This window comes from Balaenoptera ricei, chromosome X (assembly GCF_028023285.1).
Source record: "Balaenoptera ricei isolate mBalRic1 chromosome X, mBalRic1.hap2, whole genome shotgun sequence".
In the NCBI taxonomy this organism is placed as follows: domain Eukaryota; kingdom Metazoa; phylum Chordata; class Mammalia; order Artiodactyla; family Balaenopteridae; genus Balaenoptera; species Balaenoptera ricei.
The window spans coordinates 38,350,287-38,373,542 of NC_082660.1; the positions used below are offsets into that span (position 1 = coordinate 38,350,287).

At 46.9% G+C, this 23,256-nt stretch overlaps 1 protein-coding gene across 1 annotated transcript; it reads left to right on the plus strand.

Moving 5' to 3' along the window:
• Positions 1–2,637: 2,637 nt before the first annotated feature.
• NYX (nyctalopin) lies at positions 2,638–20,495 on the plus strand. The gene is made up of 2 exons (XM_059911481.1): positions 2,638–2,713; positions 19,084–20,495. The coding sequence occupies exons 1-2, from the start codon at positions 2,692–2,694 to the stop codon at positions 20,493–20,495; spliced, it is 1,434 nt and encodes a 477-aa protein (XP_059767464.1). The 5' UTR covers positions 2,638–2,691.
• The last annotated feature ends 2,761 nt before the right edge of the window (positions 20,496–23,256 follow it).

Below are 23,256 nucleotides of genomic sequence, written 5' to 3' on the forward strand. Positions count from 1 at the left end.
GGCCCTGCGGAATGGTCATGTTTCCCTGTGGTGTGTGTGTACGTGTGTGCCAGCAGGAGTCGGGAGCAGAGGAATGGCAAGAATCTGGTTTAGTATCCAAGTCCTCCCTGAGGGTGCCCATCGGAGGCCGCTGAAGTCTGAACCCCTGAACCCGAGGAGGAACTTTGTCTTTTCCTATCATTAGAGGCCCCGTGCTGAGTCCCTGCAGGCTGCCTCCAAACCAGTGCAGCAGGAATTACAAAGAAACACTAGGGCTCCCTCCCTCCCCGCCCCCCCCCCCCCCGCACTGCTGATGGAAGCTTTTCTAGAAGGCCACCTGCAAAGGCAAAGCCTGGCATCCTGGCCTGCCTCTATATCACGGGCTCACTTAGCTTACCCCTCCTCCCTTTTCCTGCCCCGCTAATCAGCCACCAGCTACATGGAGACAGAGAGCCAGCACTGGTGCTAACTGCCCCGGCAGCCCCCGAGTGGCTGGGGGCCTGCTGTCTTGCTCTCTGGATAACAGGGTCCAGTCTGAAGTTTCTCCTTGGGGGCATGCCAGTCAATCGCACTTCCTGTGACAGCCCCTCCCTCCTTGCTTTTTTTCCCCTTGGGAACTAGGTTTTGATGACGAGGCTGCTTGTTCCCCAGTTGTTGTCAGTGTGACTAGCTGGCCCAGTGAACGGGCCCTTCGTCTCTCCCTTGACAGGCTTCTCATTGCTCCTTACTTCCCGCTCGGGAGAAATGTCTGATTTCACAGGCAGAGGCGGTCTTCCTGAGGGAGATCCTTGGTTTAGAGCCCCAGGCCCACTAGCCTGCAGAAGACTGAAGGCAAGGTGGACCCAGTAAGCACAGCTCAGGGTTGTAGGTGCCGACAGGCTGCTCTCACAGCCACGTTTCAGTCTGTGGCCTGCTGCAGAGGCTTCATGGGGCCAAGGTTTGGAATGAAGGCTGCAAGGATGCCCCCAACGTGAGCGGTCACAAGGGGAGAGCTGCCTACCGCTCTCACCTGGGCAGGGTGAGCCCACCCCTGGGGACAGGGACTTCATTTGGGGGGCTTCCTCCACCCACATCCGTACCCCATCCCCAGTATGGCTTCCTTCCCAGCAGAGGTTATGACAAGTTCAGCCGTATTTTGGCTTTCAAGACCCAAATGGAAGAAAACAAAAACTCCCCAGGGCACAGCAGCCTCAGATGCTTAGCTTCACACCCCGAGACCTCTTTGTGGGATGGGACTCCTGGCCCATCAGCACCGGCACACTGAGGCCATGACGGCCAGGATGCAGCAGGTTGCCATGGATACCTGGGAGCTTGCTCGAGCAGAGGGCCAGACCCTACAGCCAGGCCTGGTGGATCTGCTGGGCCCAGAAGAATGTGAGGGCACCCGAACTGCTGCCACCACCTTGAGCAGACCCCCTTCATCACTCCCCTAAACCAGGGCTTTCCACTTTAGGGAGCGTAGGAGTCTTGTTAAAAGGCAGATGCTGATTCCAGGGGTCTGGGGTTGGGGTAGGGGTGCTGAGACTTCCCCATTCCTAACCAGCTCCCAGATGCTGCTGCTGGTCTGAGGCCACACTCTGAGTCCTGATGGGTTTGAGAAATCTCAGCCAGGTTCTGAAAATGGCCCACGGACCTGCTGCCTTAGGGGGTGGCAAGCATGGCCTTGACCCCAAAGCCAGGACTCTAAGCCTCGTGATAGTGAAAAGCCATCTCCAGTCTGTTTTTGGATCATCTGCCTTCAACCACTCCACAGAGAAAGGAAAGCAGCAGCCTGCATTTCGGGAAAACATCATTATTTTAAGCTGTTCTGTCCCTTCCCCACCTCTCCAAGTTATATGACATGTCCTTGTTGAAAATGCTGATAATGCTATTTGGGTGGCAGGGAGCCAATTTCTGGCTGCAAATTGCTTGGGGCTAGGGTCAGGGCAGGAGGCGGGCGGGGTCTGCGGAAGGTTTAAGGAGAGAAAGGGGCCAGGCAGATGGAGAAGCTGAGGCCTGGGAATAAAGCTGATTGGTGTGTCAGCAAAATCTGTCACTGGCTTTGGTGATTCGAAAGGCAGACACATTCTCTCATCTCTGTTAATCCTCATCTGATACAGGATTTTCCTGCCATTAAATCTGGAGAAAGAAAAATAGGCACTCAAACCTGCATAAGCAACTATTTCTCCTCTGCCCCGGCTCACCATCCTCCCTGCCCCCACTTTCCTTCTCTGTCGAATCATTTTTAGCATCTGTGGCTGCTTGACTTGGGAGATGGATGGGCTGGGGGAGCCGAAGGGCACCTCGGAGGAGGAGCGGGATCAGGCAGAGCCCCAGGATGGTAAGCAACATTTGGGGACTATTCACTAATGCTCCTCTGCAGAGGTTTCCTCTCTGTCCATTTCCTTGCTGGGTTGTCAGTGAGTCCGTGTGAGTTGCTGCTGATGAAGGGTTTCCAAACACATCCAAGCTATCAGTTTGGGGGGAGCATCTGATTGGCTGTTGTTACTGGTTTTTCTTAACCTAGCACCAAGGTGATGGGGAGAAAGGCATGCAGAGAAGAAGGGGGAGAGGCAGGGCATTCAGGAGGAAGTGGAGGTATAGAGAGGGGCCTGAGTGACCTGGGTGTCAAGGGACCCCTCCTGGGCACCCGGTGACCTGTGCTCTCTCCCCTTAGGTAGGGATTCCACAGCTGGGTGGTTCTAAGCCACCGGGTGCGTGAAAAGCTGCGGGATGCTGTTCCTGCTGCTGCATGGTGAGTTCCAAGGCCCCCTCCTTCCGTCCCCTAGCAGACACCTGCCAGTGGGTGCGGGGGTTGGGAAGTCAGTAGAAGATGCTAGAACATGCGTGGAAACCACAGGGCTTCTACCCAAGAAGTGTGGGCTTCAGGTGGCTTCCATGAAAGCTGTACCTGGACACCAATGCTTCTGATTAGGTTTCGCTGAATGTGCGATCATGGGGGAGGGGACAGAGAATTAAAACAGCAGGTCGGGGCGGGTGGGGGGCTGTTTTTGGTTTTTTGTTTGTTTTAAAAACAAAACTCCTGAGCTAAATATATGAAATAAACTCTTGGTGGTTTTCTTATTCTAATTTCAGATATGAATTCATTGGTGTAATTACCAAAAACTATAGTGGTTTTCTAATCACATTATTTTAAGCTCATTTCGTTAAAAAATCCCTTAAAGAAATCATCTTCCTAAAGGAAGAAGACGACATGAAAAATATCATGTTGGAATTATGTGATTATGGATGTTCAGGAATTTTTTCCAAGTTTTTTGGTCCTATTGTTATATGGGTTTTAATATAACAGGAAGACTCATCTCCAATATTTTTCCACACCTCTACAGCTCCAGCTGTTCCAAGCCAACCGAAATAGCCCAAGGAAAAATCCCTTGTTAAGTTCTGCAGTAAGCAATTTACACAGACTCTGTTCTTCTGACCCTCAGGTGAATGTAATTATTTGAGGTTATAACGACCCACATAATAGACCTCTCTATGCCATGCTGGCAGAGAAAATGTTACCAGATAATTCTAAGAACGGTAGTAATAGAATTTTCTTATTCTTCAGTTCCACCTTTTCAAAAAGTAGAACTTGCTGTATTCAAGGAATCAACAGGTACACACTGTACCTTCAGTACACTCTAGGGATATCATGAGAGAGATAATTGCATAGCCTTTGTCCTTGAGAAATTTACATTCTTTAATGGCCGACTCAGTAAGTAAATGAGAAAAAAAAATTGGAACAAGGCTCAGGGAACAGTATGGATAAATAGGACATGACTTCCTAGCTGCAGGAGTCTCCAAAGGACAGAGGTTGACATTTATATAATTACAGACAGTCAGCTCCTTGCCATTTCTCCTACCTAGAAAGGATATGAAGTTTGATTGACTCATTGGGACAGAATGTTTGCTTCGAAGAGCCAACATTATTTTAATTCTGTACCCAAAGCTCTCCCGTTCCTCACAGAAAGCAGACAGTATTCATAGCCTGCATGCTGCCAAACAGGAACTGTCCCTGCTGCAGAGACCCGAAATACAGACAGACTTCTTGTGACAAGTTGGAGAGCTGAGCGGTGACATCATTTGCTAACAATAGATGCACTTAAAATTAATGACCATCTCCACATCCCCTGGCGCTTTCATTTAAAACGCACTCAGCAGCACAGACAATATTACTCTGACTACAAGTCACAAGGATTGCAGACAACGTGTTCCAGAGAAGCAGACAGGGATAGGACTCTACCTCCCCAGCTAGAGAAAAATGACTAAATCAGCCTGACAAAACAAGATCATGGTGGAATCAGAGGTGGCTCATAGCAGGGTAAATCTAGGGCAAAACTGAAACAGAAATTCTCCACAGGAGGGTCTCCTGGAAATGCCTCTCCTCTCCCCCCTCCCCCATGGCAACCCCTTCAGGGTCTTCCTGTTGTCCACAATATCCCACTTCCTTGTCTTGCTTTACAGGGGTCTTGGCTTGCTCTAAACCATGAGTCTTTAATGAGGGCTAGGGTTTGGGGCTTATTTGCCTCCTGTCTCTAGAGTCTTACTGTAAGTTCTTAATAAGGGTTTGCTTGTTGAATGGGTGAAGCTGCCCAGGTTAGAACCATGACAATACCTGATAAAGGTCTTCCATTAAAAAAAAAAAAAAATATATATATATATATATAAAACTCTTCAAATCCAATCATAAGACAACCCAATTTTTAAAAATTGGCAAACATTTTTGAATAGCTGTTTCATCAAGGAAGATATACAAAATGCTAATAAGCATATGAAAAGATGCTCCACATCAGTAGTCACTGGGGGAATGCAAATCCAAACCACAATGAGATGCCTCCTCACACCCACTAGGATGGCTAGTCGAAAAGACAGACCATAGCAGTTGTTGGTGAGGATGTGGAGCAACTGGGACTCTCCAGCTGGTGGGAATGCAAAATGGCGCGGCCCCTGTGGAGAACTGTTTAGCAGTTTCTTGGGTAGTTCAACATATATTTACCATATGAGCCAGCAATCCCACTCCTAGATAAATGGGAAATGAAAACACATGTCCACAAAAAGACTTGTGCCCAAGTCCTTAGTCACTATAGGTGACTTTAGTCACTTTAGTCAGCTTTAGTCACAATAGGTGAAAACTGGAAGCAATCCAAATGTCCATCAGCAGGTGACTGAATACCCAAATGGCGGTACATCCATACGACGGAACGCTGCTCAGCAATAATAAGGAATCAGCTGATGTTCGGATTAACATAGATGAATCTCACAAACATAATGTTGACTGAAAGAACCATTTGATTTCATTTACATGAAGTTCTAGAACAGGCAAGAGTATACTTCGGAAACTGTATTACTGGTTACCTGGAGCAGAGGATGGGGAGGGGACTGCTGTCAAAGGGGCCTGAGGAAACTTTCTGGGTAGTAGGAATATTCTAAATTGTGATTGGGGTGGGGGTTATGTGGGTGTATATGTTTGTTATACTTTCTGAACTACATACACTTAAAATGGATACGTTTTATCGTGAGTAAATTATACCTGAATCAACTTGACTTAAAAGAAAAAAAGGAAGGTTGTAGGGAGAGAGCAGCTGCACCCCAAGGAGAACAAATCCCTCGTTATCGAGAGTCAGGCGCTGTGGAGAGCTGGGCAGTATGTGGGTGAGATTCATCGACGTCATTACATAGATAAGTAGCTCCTTCCTTTTGTTTGCCAAGTAGTTTTCCCTTGCCTGGGTGTACTGGTTGTTTATCCATTACCCTATTGTTGAGCACTTAAGTTGTTTCCAGTTTGGGGCAGTTGTATTTAGACCTGGAGGACTTTCTGGGGCCTAGTGTTCTCCTCCTCAGATGGGACAGCGCTCCACCTCGAGATCCACAGGGCCTGCGAGGCCGTCAGCAGACCACCCCTCTGAAGACCAACTGATTTCTCCACCCCCGCCATGATTCACATTGGCCAGCAAAGCTGCAGTGTGAATCCATGAGCCTTTCTTTTCTGTCACAGAAGATACCTGCATGATGCGAGAAGCAAGTTCTGGGGTCACTGTGAGATGAGAGGCCATGGAATGGTCTCCCTCACTGCATTTCTGCTTCCCTCAGCCCATTTGGTTCTGAAAATCCAGCACTGCGGCTTGGTCTGAGGAGTAATTGGGATAGCATTTAACCGAGAGTGGGAGGGGAATGACTTGTAGAGCCAAAGTGGCTGAAGAGATTTTGCTGAAATCAGAAAATGGACCACATTTTCCCTTGCTATTTTGGCTTCGTGAGGCACAAGTTCTTTGAAAACAATGAGGATGAAGAAACACTTCAAACTCAGTCTGTGGTTGGAAACTCCATGAGTAACTCTTTTCCTAGCAAACCTCAAGGGGCAAAAGCATATACTCGAAAAGCTGAGGACCGACGGAGAAATCCCTCAGCTGGTCTGCATTAAGACATCATTCCAAAAAAAATATAATTAAAAAAAAGACATCATTGTGCGGGCATCTGAGCCCAGCCATTGCCGCCTCCCTGCAGCTCGGGGGCTGGCCAGTATACTGGACCAGAACACGAAGGCAGGGACCCATTTCTGGTATTTGCCCCAATTCAGGGACACCTTGTACCTTTTTTCTTGTTGTTTGAAGTAAAATTCACATAACAAAAGATTAACCATTAACCAGTTTAAAGCGTACAATTCGGTGGCATTTAGTACAGTCACAATGTTGTGCATATATCCCTCTATCTAGTTCCAAGACATTTTCACATCCCAAAAGGAAACCCGGTACCTATTAAGCAGTCACTCCTCACTCTTTTCTTTCCGTCAGCCCCAGGCGACCACTAATCCACTTTCTTTCTCCATGGATTTGCCTGTTCTGGATACATCATATAAATGGAATCATATGTGGCCTTGTGTGTCTGGCTGCTTTCCCCTAGCATAATGTTTTTGAGGTTCAGCCACGTTGTAGCATGTGTCAGTACATCATTCCTTTTTATGGCAGATTAATATTCCACCGTGTGGCTAGACCATGTTTTGTTTATCCATTTACCTGTTGTTGAACATTTGTTGCTTCCATCTTTGGGCTATTGTGAATAGTGCCTTATGGACGCTTGAGTACAAGTATTTGTTAGAACACCCACTTTCACCTAGGAGTGGAATTGCTGGGGCATGCGATAACTTGATGTTACACCCTGTAGCGTTTGATACCACACAGACGAATCCCATCTTTATAAAGTTGGTCCACCTAGACCCCTGGTTTTTTGGGGGGGGATTGGATTTTCTTTTTTTATTTATTTTATTTTTGGCTGTGTTGGGTCTTCATTGCTGCACGCAGGCTTTCTCTAGTTGCGGTGAGCGGGGGCTACTCTTTGTTGCGGTGCGCAGGCTTCTCATTGCAGTGGCTTCTCTTGTTGCGGAGCATGGGCTCTAGGCACGTGGGCCTCAGTAGTTGTGGCACAGGGGCTCAGTAGCTGTGGTTCGAGGGCTCTAGAGCGCAGGCTCAGTAGTTGTGGCACACGGGCTTAGTTGCTCCGAGTCATGTGGGATCTTCCTGGACCAGGGCTTGAACCTGTGTCCCCTGCGTTGGCAGGCGGATTCTTAACCACTGCACCACCAGGGAAGCCCGACCCTTGGTTTTTGACTTGGGCTGTATATTGGAATTCCCTGTGGAACTTTTTAGAGTACTGATGCCTGCTTCCACACCTGAAGATTCTGATGTAATCTGTCTGGTGAGTTGTGAGTTGGTTAAAAGCTCCTTAGGTGATTCTAATGTGCAGCCCAGGTAGAGAATCATTCTAGATTCTTCTTTTGTAGTTTACTTGTAGTAATAACTTCAGTATTCTGACACTTGGTATTTTGCTTTCCACTCTGGGGCAGATATTCACATGGTCCTTGAAGTACTGGTCCCTTGGTGAGATTTAATCTTGTGACAACAGTGGCTCATGGAATCTGCTGTTAGCTTGGCCCAATGCTTTCACAGCTGTTTCAAGTATTACAAGTCATTTGTTCCTCATAATTGTCCACCTATTACAGATGAGGAAACTGAAAAACAAAAGAAAAAAATAACAACAGAAAAAGCAGTATGAGAGAGCAGGGGGGAAAAGGCAGTGTCATCAGAGTTTATGAGAGATTTAGAGTGAGAGGCCGCACCCTCAGGAGGAGTGTTTCCAGACCAAATGCTCTGGAAAGCCCCACCTGTGACTCCTGGAGCTATGACAGAGGCAGGCTGAGCTGAGGCCCATCCTGCTGAATTTCTCATCTTCCCCTTCCTACCTCAGGCTGGGAATAAAAGCACTGAAGCCTTTTCAGATTTCCACATGGAGCCTTCCCAAAAATTCCGATGGGAGAAAATAAATCGCTAAGCAACTGCCAATGAGTTTGACTTTCTCTTCTCACAAACTGTGATCTTTATTTTAATTTGGTAAATGTTTTTTTGGCCAAGGGATTCCCATGGAACTCAGCTCTGGACAGCCAAGGAGATTTGTCTTTGGAATGGTCCCTTCTGATTCCAGGAGAGGCCGCTTTTCATTTGAATTTGGAAAAATTGGGGATGGCCTAAACAATTTTTGATTCCATTTTCTATATTTCCTGCCAGTGAATGGCAAAGAGCTTCCTTTTGGTTGAGGGGCGCTGCCTGGTCTCGAACTTGAGTCGTTTTCTCTTTCAAGGTGAAGAGTTCATGAGGTTCTCAGGGAAAGGGGGAGGGGCCAGAAGGAGGAGACGGTACTCAAGGGATTGCGGGAACCTGTCGGGAACCTGTCTTACTTAGGATGTTGCTCAGGAATCTCACTGCAAACCATAGAACCCACTCCAGGTCACTGAAGACGAGAAGGGGTTTATTCAGGGATGCTAGGTGTTCCCAGGCTTCCTGGTTGGAGGTCCACTGCCCGGAGCAATGCCTAAATCAGGTAGTGGGGCAGTTCCAGCAAAGACCCCATGGCCACCACCACTGGCGGATACACCTGACCGTTCACAGGCATCATGCTGGATGCTGGGTGCCTGAAATTCCACCATGGGAGCCTGGAAGCCAGATGCCCTCTGCCACCATCCTGGCCAGAAAATGGTTTCTGCCTGGCGCCTACTTCTGACAGGCAAAGCTAGGTCACATGCCTGGGCCCTAACTGCAAGGGAAGTTGAGAAAAGAGAGTTTCTGGCTTCTGTGTTGAGGAGGCAGGACTTATAATGTAGGAAATTCCCTAAATGTATGAACAGTACTTAAAAGGAGCTGGGTAGCCAGAAAAGGCATCAAATGTCCACTACAAGCAGAGATGGTTTGGTTGCAAGGAACAGAATTCCACTGGTCTGCCCAGATGGTTTGAGTGGGTTTCTGAAATGGAAGCAGGGAAATGTCACAGAAATAGCTATAGCAGGGCCTTATGGGAACTAAAGGGCTGGCCAGGAGCTTTCCACTCTCCCTGATCTCCTTTTCTGTGATTCTCATGGCCAATCTAGTCCTCTCTCTGCACACCAGTTTCCTTACCTTGCCTTTGGCTCCTGCCCCCCGATGACTTTGACCTGTACGTGGCTTTGGGACAAACTCCAGCCCCAATGCTATATAGCAGTTGGTGCTCACATGATCTCGCTGCCTGTTCCATGTTCACAGGGAAGGAATGAATCTGATTGGCTCTGCTTAGGTCAAATGTTCACCTGCGGTCCAAACAGCTGTGGCTGGGAGGAGGCTGCAGAGAAACATGGGGTTTTGAGTGGGGTATTTTTTCTTAGACGTGGTGCTTGGCAACAGCTGCTGTCCAACTGTGGAAAATGAGAGCCAGAAGGGCCCTCCAAGGTCAGGAAGTGCAGGCTCTTCAGTTCACAGTTAAAGAGACAGAAGCTCAGAAAGGCTAGGGTTGGGGGGTGGGGGATAGTACAGTACAGTGGAAAGACAAAAATCAAAGGTTGGTGGTGTTTAACCACCCTGAACCTGAGTTTTCTCTTTTTGTGAGTAGAAGAGAAGAATACTTACATTGCAGTGTTGTCATTAAATGAAATAATATATATAGCAAGCTTAGCCCCGAGCAAATACTTATTAAAAGTTGGCTGTTACAAGAGCAAAAGAAACCTATAAACTGTGGTTAATTTGAATAGCATTAGACATGCTTATATCACCTAGACAACATATGGTACCATACTTCCCAAACTCTGCCCTGTGCATATTTGCTGTCTTTGGGGGTGGAATACATCTGCAGGCCATGTTCTGTTGAGCTCCCAGAGCCACTTCAAGCAGCTCTGTTCTGGGACTGCATGTACATGTAATCGTATAGTATGTACTCTTGTGTCAGCTCTCTTTTGCTCACCGTAATGCTTTTGTTGTGTCAATAGTTTGTTCCTTTTTATTGCTGAGTGGTATTCCACTATATGGCTATATTGTAATTTATTTCTCTGCTGTTGAGTAATTTCCTGTTTTGGTCTATTCTGAATAAGCCACAATGAACTTTCTTGTACAGTCTTTATGTGGACATTTTCTTTTCATTTCTCTTGGGTAAATACCTAGGAATGGAATTGCTGAATCATAGTCATATGTTTAGCTTTAATAGATACTGTCAAAGTTTTCCAAAGTTATTGAACTATTTTCCACTCACATCAACAATGTAAGAGAATCCCGTTGTTCTACATCCTCACCAGTATTTAGGGTTGTCAGCCGTTCTAGTGAGTGTGTAGGGAAATCTCACTGTAGTTTTAATTTGCACTTCCCAAATGGCTAATGATGTAGAGCACCTTCTCTTGCGCTTAATGGCTACTTAATATATTCTTTTGTAAAGTGTTAGGTCTTCTACTCATTTTTATTTAGTTTGTCTTTTCATTATTCTTCATTTGTAGGAGTAGTTTTTATATTCTGTATACAAGTCATACACACACACAAATGGTATCTTTTTTAAAAAATAGCTTTATTGAGGTATAATTGACATATAACAAATTAAACATATTTAAAGTGTTCCCTCATGAAACCATCAGCACAACTGAGATAATGAACATATCCCACATCCATCACCCCCAAAGTTCATGCCCCTTTATAATCCTTCCCTTCTGCCCCTCCCTGCCCCCCCCATCCATCCCCAGGCAACCACTGATCTTTCTGTTACTATAGACTAATTTGCAGTTTCTAGAATTTTTCGTAAGTGGAATCATACAGTATGTGCTCTTTTTTGTCTGGCTTCTTTCACTCAGCAGAATTATCTTGAGAGTCATCCATGTTACATGTATCAATAATCCATTCCTTTTTATCACTGGGTAGTATTCCATTGTATGCATATATCATAATTTGTTTACCCATTCAACTTTTTAAAAAAAAATATATCTTAGAAGTCTTTCCATGTTATACAAATAGATTCATCTCCTTTTTATTTATTTATTTATAGATTTATTTATTTATTTATTTTTGGCTGCGTTGGGTCTTCGTTGCTGTGCGTGGGCTTTCTCTAGTTGCGGCGAGCGGGGGCTACTCTTCGTTGCAGTGCGCGGGCTTCTCACTGTGGCGGCTTCTCTTGTTGTGGAGCACGGGCTCTAGGCGTGCGGGCTTCAGTAGTTGTGGCTCACGGGCTCTAGAGCACAGGCTCAGTAGTTGTGGCTCACGGGCTTAGTTGCTCCGCGGCATGTGGGATCTTCCCGGACCACGGATCGAACCCGTGTCCCCTGCATTGGCAGGCGGATTGTTAACCACTGTGCCACCAGGGAAGTCCCCCCATTCAACTCTTGATGGGTGTTTGTGTTATTTCCAGTTTTGGGTTATTATGAATAAAGCTGCTGTGAACATTCATGCCCAAGCCTTTTGTATGGACATGTGCTTTTATTTCCCTACAAGTAGAATGGGTCAATCATAAGGCTGGTGTATGATTAACTTTTAAAGAAACTGCCACATTGTTTCCAACATGGTTGCACCATTTGACATTCCTACCAGCAGTGTAAGAGAGTTCCAGTTATTCTATATGCTCTCCCAACACCTGGTGTGGTCAGTCTTTCTAATTTTAGTCATTCTAATAGGTGACTATTTTAATTTGCATTTCTCTAACAACTAATAATGTTGACCATCTTTTCATGTGTTTATTTGTCTCCTGTATATCTTTTTTGGTAAAGTGTTTCTTCTAATATTTTTCCCATTTATTAATTGGGTGATTTATTTATTTATAGTTTATTATTTAATAATATTATTAAATAAGTTTATAAAATTATATTTATTTGAATATTATTATTTAATAAATTATTTATAATTTATTGCCTGTTTTCTTATTATTGAGTTTTGAGAGTTCTTTATACATTTTGAATACAAGTCATTTATGAGATATATACAGAGAAAATATACAGATATTTTCTCACAGTTTGTGGCTTGTTTTTTCATTCTCTCAAGTATCTTTCAAAGAGGAGAACTTTTAAATGTTGATGAATCTAATTTATTACTTTTTTTCCTTTATGGTTAATGCTTTTTTTTTTCCCTAAGAAACCTTTGCCTACCACTAGGTCACAAAGATATTCTCCTGTGTTATCTTTAAGAAGCTTTATAGTTTTAGCTTTTACATTTAGGTCTATGGTCCATCTAAAATGAGTTTTTGTGTATTCTGTGAGGTAGGGGTTGAGATTCTTTTTTATTTTCTAGGGATTGCAATATGCATCTTTAATTTATCATGGTCTACTTTTTTTCCCCCCATGGAAAAACCCTCTTGTTTATTTGATTAAACAAAAATAAAATAAGCTACACAGGAACAATTTTAAAGTCCAAAGAGACACCAACTTTGTTTTAAAGCTGCAGTAGCTGATGCAGCATCTCCTTGCTACCTTTCCCAGCCTTCTCTGTGGACTACAGCGATGCATTCAGAAGCTTGTTAGCTAACACAGGAGTTTTCGAACACTTTCCCATTGGTTCTTCACCTGCTCATTGTCTGTCATGCCTGAGGCCTGCAGTATATCATTTAAGATTTAAAAGTAAAAATCGGGCTTCCCTGGTGGCGCAGTGGTTGAGAGTCTGCCTGCCAATGCAGGGCACACGGGTTCGAGCCCTGGTCTGGGAAGATCCCACATGCCGCGGAGCAACTAGGTCCGTGAGCCACAATTACTGAGCCTGCGCGTCTGGAGCCTGTGCTCCGCAACAAGAGAGGCCGCGATAGTGAGAGGCCCGCGCACTGTGATGAAGAGTGGTCCCCGCTTGCCACAACTAGAGAAGGCCCTTGCACAGAAACGAAGACCCAACACAGCCATAAATAAATAAATAAAAATTAAAAAATAAATAAATAAATAAATAAAAATAAAAGTAAAAATCCAGAGGGGGGGAAAAACCCACCCCAAACAAAAACCCACCTTAAAGGTTTGGGGAAAAGCCTTTGCTTCCCTATTCTCCACTTAATTGACGAGATCCACACCACTGCTGCAATGCCCATTTTTAAAAGCATCAAGAGGCAGTCAGCACCCAGATGGGCTTGCAGCATGGTTTCTGTGGCCCACGTAGTTATGCTGGTGGTGCATATCCCTTACATCAAGTCTGTATCGTGGTCTACTTTGACTTAGTCTTATACAGTTTCATGTGTAACGCGAGATCCTTATGAGTACAATTTAGTTTACCCTTCTTCTCATTCTTTATGCTATTGTCATATTTTTCATTTACATATGGTATAAATTCCACAACACATTGTTATTTTTGCTTTCAACAGTCACTTGTCTGTTAAGCAATTAAGGTCTTTTATATTTAGTGGCATATTTGCCATTTCCATTGCTCTTCATTCCTTCCTGTAGATCTGACTTTCATCTAGTGTCATCCTCCTTCAAGCTAAACAATGTCTTCATTTCTTGTTGTGCAGAAGATCTGATGGAGATGCATTTTCTCAGATTTTGTTAACCTGAAAGCATCTCTGTTGTACTTCATTTCTGAAGATATTTCCATTGGATATAGAATTCTGGGTTGCCAGATTTTGCTTTTCTTTCAGCAGCTTACAAGACGTAATTCTATTGTCTTATGCCCTCCACTGTTTCTGATACGAAATCACTCATCACTTTTTAATTGATGTTTACTCTACGTAATGTGTCTTTTTTCTTTGGATGCCTTAAAGAATTTTCTCTCTACTTTGGTTTTCAGCAGTTTGACTGTGATGTGCCTAGATAATATGTGTGTGTGTGCGCATGTGTGATACTAGTTGGGGTTTGCTGAGCTTTGTGTTTTTAATCAAATTTTGGAAATTGTCTTCAATTATTTTTTTGCCATATTCTCTCTCTTTTCTCCTCTGGGGCTCCAAATACATGCATGTTAGTCTAATTGCTTGACATTGTCCCATAGGTCATTGAAGCTCTGATCATATTTTTTCCAATCTTTTTTCTTCCTGAGCTTCATTTTGGGTAATTTCTATTGACTTCTTTCAAATTCATGAATATTTATTCCATTGTGTCTAGTCTGCTGTTTTTCTTACTCAATGGTTTTTTTTTTAAATTTCAGATATGGTATTATTTCAGTACTAAGATTTCTACTTGGTTCATATTCAGAGTTTCCATACCTTTTTTATTTTATTGATCCATACTTCTAAAATTCACATTCCCCATGTCCGCATGCATTATATCCATCTTTTCCTATAAATTCCTAAACATATTTATAATAAATCCTTGTTTTGTAATTCTAACATCTGGGCAGTCACTGTGTCTGCTTTTTTTTTTTTAATTTATTTATTTTTTGGCTGCATTGGGTCTTCAGTTGCTGTGAGTGGGCTTTCTCTAGTTGCAGTGAGTGGGGGCTACTCTTCGTGCAGTGTGCCGGCTTCTCATCCTGGTGGCTTCTCTTGTTGCAGAGCACGGGCTCCAGGTGCAGGGGCTCAGTATTTGTGGCTCGAGGGCTCTAGAGCGCAGGCTCAAGTTGTGGCGCACAGGCTTAGTTGCTCCGCGGCATGTGGGATCTTCCCTAGATCAGGGCTCGAACCCATGTCCCCTGCATTGGCAGGCGGATTCTTAACCACCGCGCCACCAGGGAAGCCCACTGTGTCTGCTTCTGTTAACTATTTTTTTTCCTCTTGAGCAATGTCGTGTTTTGCTTCTTCTTCACATGTCTAGTATTATTTGACTGTATAGCAGATATTGTAGATTGTAGTTATAGAAACTCTAGATCCTCTTATCTTCCTTTGAAGAGTGTTGAATTTCCTTCTGGCCTCCAGCTAAACTACTGGCAGATCCCCTTGATACAGGGGAAGCTTGGTTTCAGTCTTTGTTAGGGAAGGCCTAGTTCCGTTTTACCCTTTGCCCTGGGAAATGGTCTTTACTCCTGAGGTGTGGCCCTCTGGGGTTTCAATGGAAAGCTCGAGGTATTTTATAAGAGCTTCTAACTTGGTGGACTTTGAACTCTTAATCTGCTTCCCATTACTGGGAAATTGCTGAAATCTCTGTTTAGTTCTTTTGGAGTTCTGTTCTTGGCTCCTTGGAGTCACTCCACATACATGCACTTTAGGACTCAAACAAGGATCTAAGGGGAGCTTGTGTGCAAATTTTGTGGCTCCCTCTTTCTTATGGTTTCCCTCCTCAGTTTCCAGCCACTGTTGCTGCTATACACTCTGACCTCTAATTTCTCAGCCCAGTAAGACTCTTGCTTTCTGCTTGAGCTCTACTGACCATGTGCAGCGTGGACTTGAAAATGCCCTGAGAGGAAAAGCCAGTTAAATGTGCCTCTCACTTAGTTTGCTTCTTTTCATTTAAGGGTCATATCTACTCTGGTTGCCTGTTTAGGTTTCTCTCCAGTGCCTTCAAGTGATTTTTTTTAAAAATTTAAGTACAGTTGATTTACAGTGTTGTGTTCATATGATTTTTAAAAAATATTTTTCCAGAGTTGACACTAGCAATCAGCAGAAATGTTAGTCTGATACAAGCTACTCTGCCATTATTGCAAGCAGAACTCACCCAAATATGTTATTATTCTTTAATTAATTAATTAATTAATTAATTGGCAGCGCCTCATAGCATGGGGGATCTTAGTTCCCCAAGCAGGGATTGAACTCGCACCCCCTGCAGTGGAAGCACGGAGTCTTAATCACTGGACCGTCAGGGAAGTCCCTATGTTATTATTTTTTTAAATTTTGTTTTGGGGACTTCCCTGGTGGCGCAGTGGTTAAGAATCCGCCTGCCAATGCAGGGGTCACGGGTTCGAGTCCTGGTCCGGGAAGATCCCACATGCCGTGGAGCAACTAAGCCAGTGTGCCATAACTACTGAGGCTGTGCTCTAGAGCCTGCGTGCCGCAACTACTGTAGCCCGTGCGTCTAAAGCCCATGCTCTGCAACAAGAGAAGCCATCGCAATGAGAAGCCCGTGCACGGCAACAAAGACCCAACACAGGCATAAATAAATAAATAAATAAAAATTTTGTTTTGGTGCCCTGTTTTTCTGGCTCACTAGGCATATACTTAGTCTTCATATTGGGTAAACCAATACTGGAGTTTGGTTGTCTGTTCTGAGAATTTACTTGATTTAATTTAAATTTCACTAAATAATCCAGTAAATTAGTTATTGTTCCTAATGGCTATCAAAGTTTCAGAGGCTGAAAATAGGTCTCTAGTAGTGACATCTTGAGTGTTTAAAGTTAAAAAAAAAACACTTTAATCTATTTTGTGAAATAGGTAATACATTCACATGGCTCAAAATGTACAAGGTAAAAAGATATACAATAAAAAGCTTCACCCCCACCCCTGTTGCATGTATTAAAAAAAAAAAAAACTGGCAGCCAAAGAGCCAAAACTTTGATCTCTTGTGTTATGCAAGCAAATTGGTTGTATCCTGTCTGTCATAATCCCATGAATTTCTTGACAAAGTTTTAAAAATAAATGACATCCCCCAGCAGGGATTGTTACAGAGGAAGGTGTTAATTCCATTTAATTCTGCAAATATTTACTGAGCCATACAGTGGGCCTGGAACAATATTAGCTATTGTGGAGCAGAAACATGAGTCATATGGTTGAGAGTGCACTTCCCTTAATTAGAAAGGAGAAGAGGGTAGAATGAAGGACTATTTGTAAGGAAATCTGATGCCTCTGCTTGACCCAGTTGGAAGAGTTAATAGAAAAAGGTTCTGCCTCTGTCCAGCTGATGCCTGGAGTTAAGGTTACATTCTTGGCCCTGTCTCTCTAACAGGGTGTCTGTCCCGCCCAGCAGCTGCCGTGTTTACAGCCAAGCCCAGCACAGGGTCCAAGAACCTTGCTGGAAGCTTGGTGTCTAGTTCACAGTTCTTAGGGAGAAGGAAAAGCTAAGTCTCTGGAACATCAGAATTTTCAACTAGCTACAGTTTACAACTGAAGGGTTGCTCAAAGGGCTGAGTGTTCTCCAGCCAAGTCTGAAAGGGCTGAATCCCCTTCCTAGAAACTGAGAACAACATGAGTGTCCATAACAGATGTGCTGAAAAGACACTGGAAGCTGAGCAAACCTACAGAGGCAGCAGCAAGCAGATCTACTGATACACACTCCTTGTGTGGCCACACCTTCAGGTTCCCACGAGGGCTTGGATGGGCAAGGCAGCGTAACGCGTACGCAGTGGGAGGGACTGCACGGTAGCCAGGGTGTTTGCTGGAATTTGGGAGTACCGTCGAGGACAGGTAGAAATTATGAATAGCAGTGGTCAGGTTTTACATCTGGGTACCTTTGCTCCTCTGCAGGAATTTCAGATGGAGCACATTCCACCTGCCAGCTGCTCCTGGCCAGAAAATAAAACTTGCGCATCTTCCATCCTGCCTTTTCCATTGGAACTGAAGATGGGGCTTGGGACTTCTGGCTATCACACAGAAGCAGGCCATGCCATTCTGCTTTCCTGCAGGTGGCAGGCCACCTGGAGGGCTTTGGAAGTCTTTATCTGATCCTCCATTCAAATGCTCAGAACAAAATTAATTTATAAGTACCAGTCCTTCCCCTGATGATGGACAAAAGGCTCTAGAGAGCGAAGCCTGGTGAATGGAATTAACCACACAGTGTCCACAAGTAATTTTTGAGATGTGTAAGAAGGTCATCGATAGTTTATTTTAGTATGCTGTCCTTATGGCTTAATTATAGTGACCGTTAAAGAAAAAAAAAAAAAGATTGATAGGCTTTACTTGCATTCCCAACCTGTTTCCTAATTCTCCCTTCTTCATGAGGCTTAATTTGCTCAGTGGGGGTTTTCAAAAATTGAATTATTATTTTTTAAAATTCATTTATTTATTTTTGGCTGCGTTGGGTCTTCGTTGCTGCGCACGGGCTTTCTCTAGTTGCGGTGAGCGGGGGCTACTCTTCGTTGCGATGCGCAGGCTTCTCATTGCGGTGGCTTCTCGTTGCAGAGCACGGGGTCTAGGGCACGCGGGCTTCAGTAGTTGTGGCACACAGGCTCAGTAGTTGTGGCGCACAGGCTTAGTTGCTGCACAGCATGTGGGATCTTCCCAGACCAGGGCTCGAACCCTTGTCTCTTGCATTGGCAGGCGGATTCTTAACCACTGTGCCACCAGGGAAGCCCTCAAAAATTGAATTCTTAACGGTGGGAGGGACTAGAGCAGCACCAACAGAAATATAATGCAAGCCACCCATGTTTAAATTCTCTAAGCAGCCCAATAAAAAAGGTGAAAAGAAACTATCGACATTGATTTTAATATGTTCGCTAACCCAATATATCTAAAACATCATTTCAACATGTAAGCAATATAAAAATTATTGATGAGATAGTTTACCTTTTTTTGGTACTAAGTCTTTGGGATCTGGTGTGTATTTTACACTGCGAGCACACCTCAGTTCAGGCTAGTCACATTTCAAATGCTCAACAACCACATGTGGCTGGGGGCTAGGTACTGGGCAGCGCAGTGCTAGAGCGTAGGCCACAGTGATGCCCTCCAGGTCCCTCTATGCATGCAGACAACAAGCCCTCTGGGTCGCGGTCTAGGAGAGCACAAGCCATGATACAGGTGGGGGGAAGCGGGATTTAGGAGTGGGTCAGGTGCCTGGATTCCAGCTGAGTTTTGCTGATGAACAGAACTTGAGAGCAAAGGCGAAGGGCATGATGGGTGAGGAAACCTGAGTAAGGTCTGGGAGGCAGAACGAGGCCCTTTGGAGGACAGGGCTCTGTGGGACGTTTGAGAACTTGGTGGATGGCCACATCCTGCCACGCTTACGGGTAGGATTGGACCTGGGGCGATCCTGTGGCTGACAGTTGTTCCTTTTTTGTCTTTTATCCTCCCTCCCCTCGCCCCCACCCCCGCCAGCGGTGGTCCTCGGCCTGCCCAGCGCCCGGGCCGCCGAGGGCGCCTGCGCGAGCGCCTGCCCGGCCGCCTGCGTCTGCAGCAGCGTGGAGCGCGGCTGCTCGGTACGCTGCGACCGCGCGGGCCTCTTGCGGGTGCCGGCCGAGTTCCCGTGCGAGGCGGCCTCCATCGACCTGGACCGCAATGGCCTGCGCTTCCTGGGCGAGCGGGCCTTCGGCACGCTGCCGTCGCTGCGCCGCCTGTCGCTGCGCCACAACAACCTGTCCTTCATCACGCCTGGCGCCTTCAAGGGCCTGCCGCGCCTGGCCGAGCTGCGCCTGGCGCACAACGGCGACCTGCGCTACCTGCACGCGCGCACCTTTGCTGCACTCGGCCGCCTGCGGCGCCTTGACCTGGCCGCCTGCCGCCTCTTCAGCGTGCCCGAGCGCCTCCTGGCCGAGCTGCCCGCCCTACGCGAGCTCGCCGCCTTCGACAACCTGTTCCGCCGCGTGCCCGGCGCTCTGCGCGGCCTAGCCAACCTGACGCATGCGCACCTGGAGCGCAGCCGCATCGAGGCCGTGGCCTCCAGTTCGCTGCTGGGCCTGCGCCGCCTGCGCTCGCTCAGCCTGCAGGCCAACCGCATCCGCGCCGTGCACGGTGGCGCCTTCCGCGACTGCAGCGCCTTGGAGCACCTGCTGCTCAACGACAACCTGCTGGCCGCGCTGCCGGCCGACGCCTTCCTCGGCCTCCGCCGCCTGCGCACGCTCAACCTGGGCGGCAACGCGCTGGGCCGCGTGGCGCACGCCTGGTTCGCCGAGCTGGCTGAGCTCGAACTGCTCTACTTGGACCGCAACCGCATCGCCTTCGTGGAAGAGGGCGCCTTCCAGAACCTCTCGGGCCTCCTGGCCCTGCATCTCAACGGCAACCATCTCACCGTGCTCGCCTGGGCAGCCTTCCAGCCCGGCTTCTTCCTGGGCCGCCTCTTCCTCTTCCGCAACCCATGGCGCTGCGACTGTCGCCTGGAGTGGCTGCGGGACTGGATGGAGAGCTTTGGGCGCGCCGCCGACGTGCCGTGCGCCTCCCCGGGCTCCGTGGCCGGCCTGGACCTCCGCCAGGTGGCCTTTGGGCGCTCCTCCGACGGCCTCTGTGTGGACCCCGAGGAGCTGAACCTCACCTCGTCCAGTCCAGGCCCGTCCCCAGAGCCAGCGGCCACCACAGTGAGCAGGTTCAGCAGCCTCCTCTCGAAGCTGCTGGCCCCGAGGGCCCCGGTGGCGGAGGCGGCCAATACCACCGAGGGGCCGGTCAACGCCTCGCTGTCTGACAGGCTTCCCTCCCGGGGGGTGGGCAGCTCGGGCCACAAGACACCGTTTCTCCTGGGCTCTGGTCTTCTGCTCGGCGTGGCCCAGCACGTGGTGTTTGTCCTCCAGATGGACTGACTGTGCCACACTGGAGTGGCCCAGATTGCCTTGCCAGGCAAGGGAGTTTAGTTAACTGGGCTTGATGGTGGTTGGTGTGGGGAGAGGGGAACAGGATGGGGGCGGGGGGTGAAAATTCCAGCGGAGGGTGGAAGGAACAGTTTGCCTCCAGAGATGGCCCTGGAAAGAGGAGGACCCTGGGAAATGCCATGTGCGGGAGGGGGGAGATTATGCATTTCTGCTCCTGTCACATGGGCATAATTGGAAAAGAAGCAAGAAGGGACATGTGCCTTCTGGTGAGAAGACTAGGAATTGGAAGTTTCTAGGGCTACAGGGCTCCACTCCCATCCCTTCCCCCCATCTTCCAGGAAACTGGGCCTGCATGCCTGAATTAGAGTTAATCCATTGGCTATACTAAAAACTGTGCCAATTCTCCTGGTGGGGCAACCATTAAGCCCAATCCTTGGGGCTTCCCTGGTGGTGCAGTGGTTAAGAATCTGCTTGCCAATGCAGGGGTCACGGGTTCGAGCCCTGATCCGGCAAGATCCCACATGCTGCAGAACAACTAAGCCTGTGTGCCACAACTACTGAGCCTGTGCTCTAGAGCTCGCGAGCCACAACTGCTGAGCCCGCGTGCCTAGAACCCGTGCTCTGCAACAAGAGAAGCCACCCACCGCAATGAGAAGCCCACGCACCGCAACGAAGAGTAGCCCCCGCTCGTTACATCTAGAGAAAGCCGGCATGCAGAAACGAAGACCCAATGCAGCCAAAAATAAATTTAAAAAAAGTCCAATCCCTTTGTTTTCTACTACAACCCTCCCCCCCTCTCCCAGGAGCCTGGGGACACTAGGGTCCAGGAAGATGGGTAGGACAGGAGAGAAGGGCGATGGGAAAGGGACTTAGACCCAAGGTGGTGGCAGTGATTCCTGCGGTCTGAGATGTGTTAGGGGGTGTTTAAAACAAAGAATCATTTAATTTACTCCACAGTTATTCCCAGGGGTGGCCTTAGCCGCAAAGGAACTTTAGGGCAGGGTAGGGAAAAAAAGAGGAGGGGGCATTGTCTGTGGATAAATACATTTCTAAAAATCCTATGATTAAAAACAAAAGATTAAACAGGTTTCTCTTCTGCAGGACTTTTCAAGAGTCTTTCATATGCAGACATGCATTGTGACTCTCCCGAGGAGGCCACAAAATCCTCTTTCCTTAGAGTTTTGTGGGAAGAGTGTCTGAAACACCCAGAGATGCTATGTTAGTCTCCAGCTTGGATGATCCCATTAGGTGTGGGAATTATTATGGGCCGCACACTTTGGGGCTGACTAACGGGCCAAGAGGAAAGGAGGCAGCCAGTAGCTGGGAAGGGGGGCTGAGCGATTTCTCAGGGTGGGAGGTGGCCAACTGTAAGCCGCCTGGGCCTGAATGCCAGAGTAGAGGCTGTGTGTCTGCTACATAACGTGCTCAAGCCGTCCTCCACACACATGTAACAATGACTGCCTTTGTCAACATTCTGGCAATTCCTAATCTTAGTGTCCGCTCTCTGTATTTGAAGGGGTGTGTTTTCTTTTTTTTTTTTTTTTTTTTTTTTTTTAAATTTATTTATTTATTTTTGGCTGTGTTGGGTCTTCGTTTCTGTGCGAGGGCTTTCTCTAGTTGCGGCGAGCGGGGGCCAGTCTTCATCGCGGTGCGCGGGCCTCTTACTATCGTGGCCTCTCTTGTTGCGGAGCACAGGCTCCAGACGCGCAGGCTCAGTAGTTGCGGCACACGGGCTTAGTTGCTCCGCGGCATGTGGGATCTTCCCAGACCAGGGCTCGAACCCATGTCCCCTGCATTGGCAGGCAGATTCTCAACCACTGCACCAGAAGGGGTGTGTTTTCAAAGACCACATGGATCCAGGATGCACTGAGCTGTCAGCTCTTCAAGGCCATAGTGCTTCTTCTGTGTCTCTAGGTAATACTAAGTATTAGAAATGTTGCAGAAAGCACCACTGAGTGCTGGAGTGTTCAAATGGATTGTGACCATTAGTGGTCATCAACTCAATTTAATGGGTCACAACCAGCATTTTAAAAAGCAGGATAGACTCTAATGCCCAGATCCAAGAGGTAGATTGCTGTGTATAGAAGGAGGTTAATCTCCTGTCTTCTGCAGCACGCAAGCTGCTATTTTCATCTTCAACATAACACACTCTGATATCAGTATTGTGAAAATATTTGGCTGATGTAGATGTGATCTGAGTGGTAATATTCTTTATTTGGTATTGCCCAGAGCAGAGCATTTCACAATAATAAGTAATGTGGGGACTTCCCTGGTGGCGCAGTGGTTAAGAATCCGCCTGCCAATGCAGGGGACACGGGTTCAATCCCTGGTCCAGGAAGATCCCACATGCCGTGGAGCAACTAAGCCCGCGAGCCACAACTACTGAGCCCACGTGCCATAACTGCTGAAGCCTGCGCGCCTGGAGCCCGTGCTCCACAACGAGAGAAGCCACCGCAATGAGGAGCCACCGCAATGAGAAGCCCACGCTCCGCAGTGAAGAGTAGCTCCTGCTCACCACAACTAGAGAAAGCCTGTGCGCAGCAACGAAGACCCAACGCAGCCAAAAAAAATAAAGTAAGTAATATGCCTGTTACCACATTATGTTCAAATTTCACAACTGTGTATAGCAAGGCTGCAGCAAACAAACTTCTCAAATATTAGTAACAGTTTAGAGAAAGATTAAGGAAGAACAGGAGTCTCTGAGCAGGAGGAAAGGAACAGAAAGAACAGAGAAGAAATGTTTGGCATCAGC

Excerpts from the sequence above, each read along its gene's own strand:
- NYX (XM_059911481.1), top strand. The coding sequence starts at position 2,692 with ATGCTGTTCCTGCTGCTGCATG. Across the intron at positions 2,714-19,083 it reads GCTGTTCCTGCTGCTGCATG|CGGTGGTCCTCGGCCTGCCC; the intron begins GTGAGTTCCAAG and ends CACCCCCGCCAG.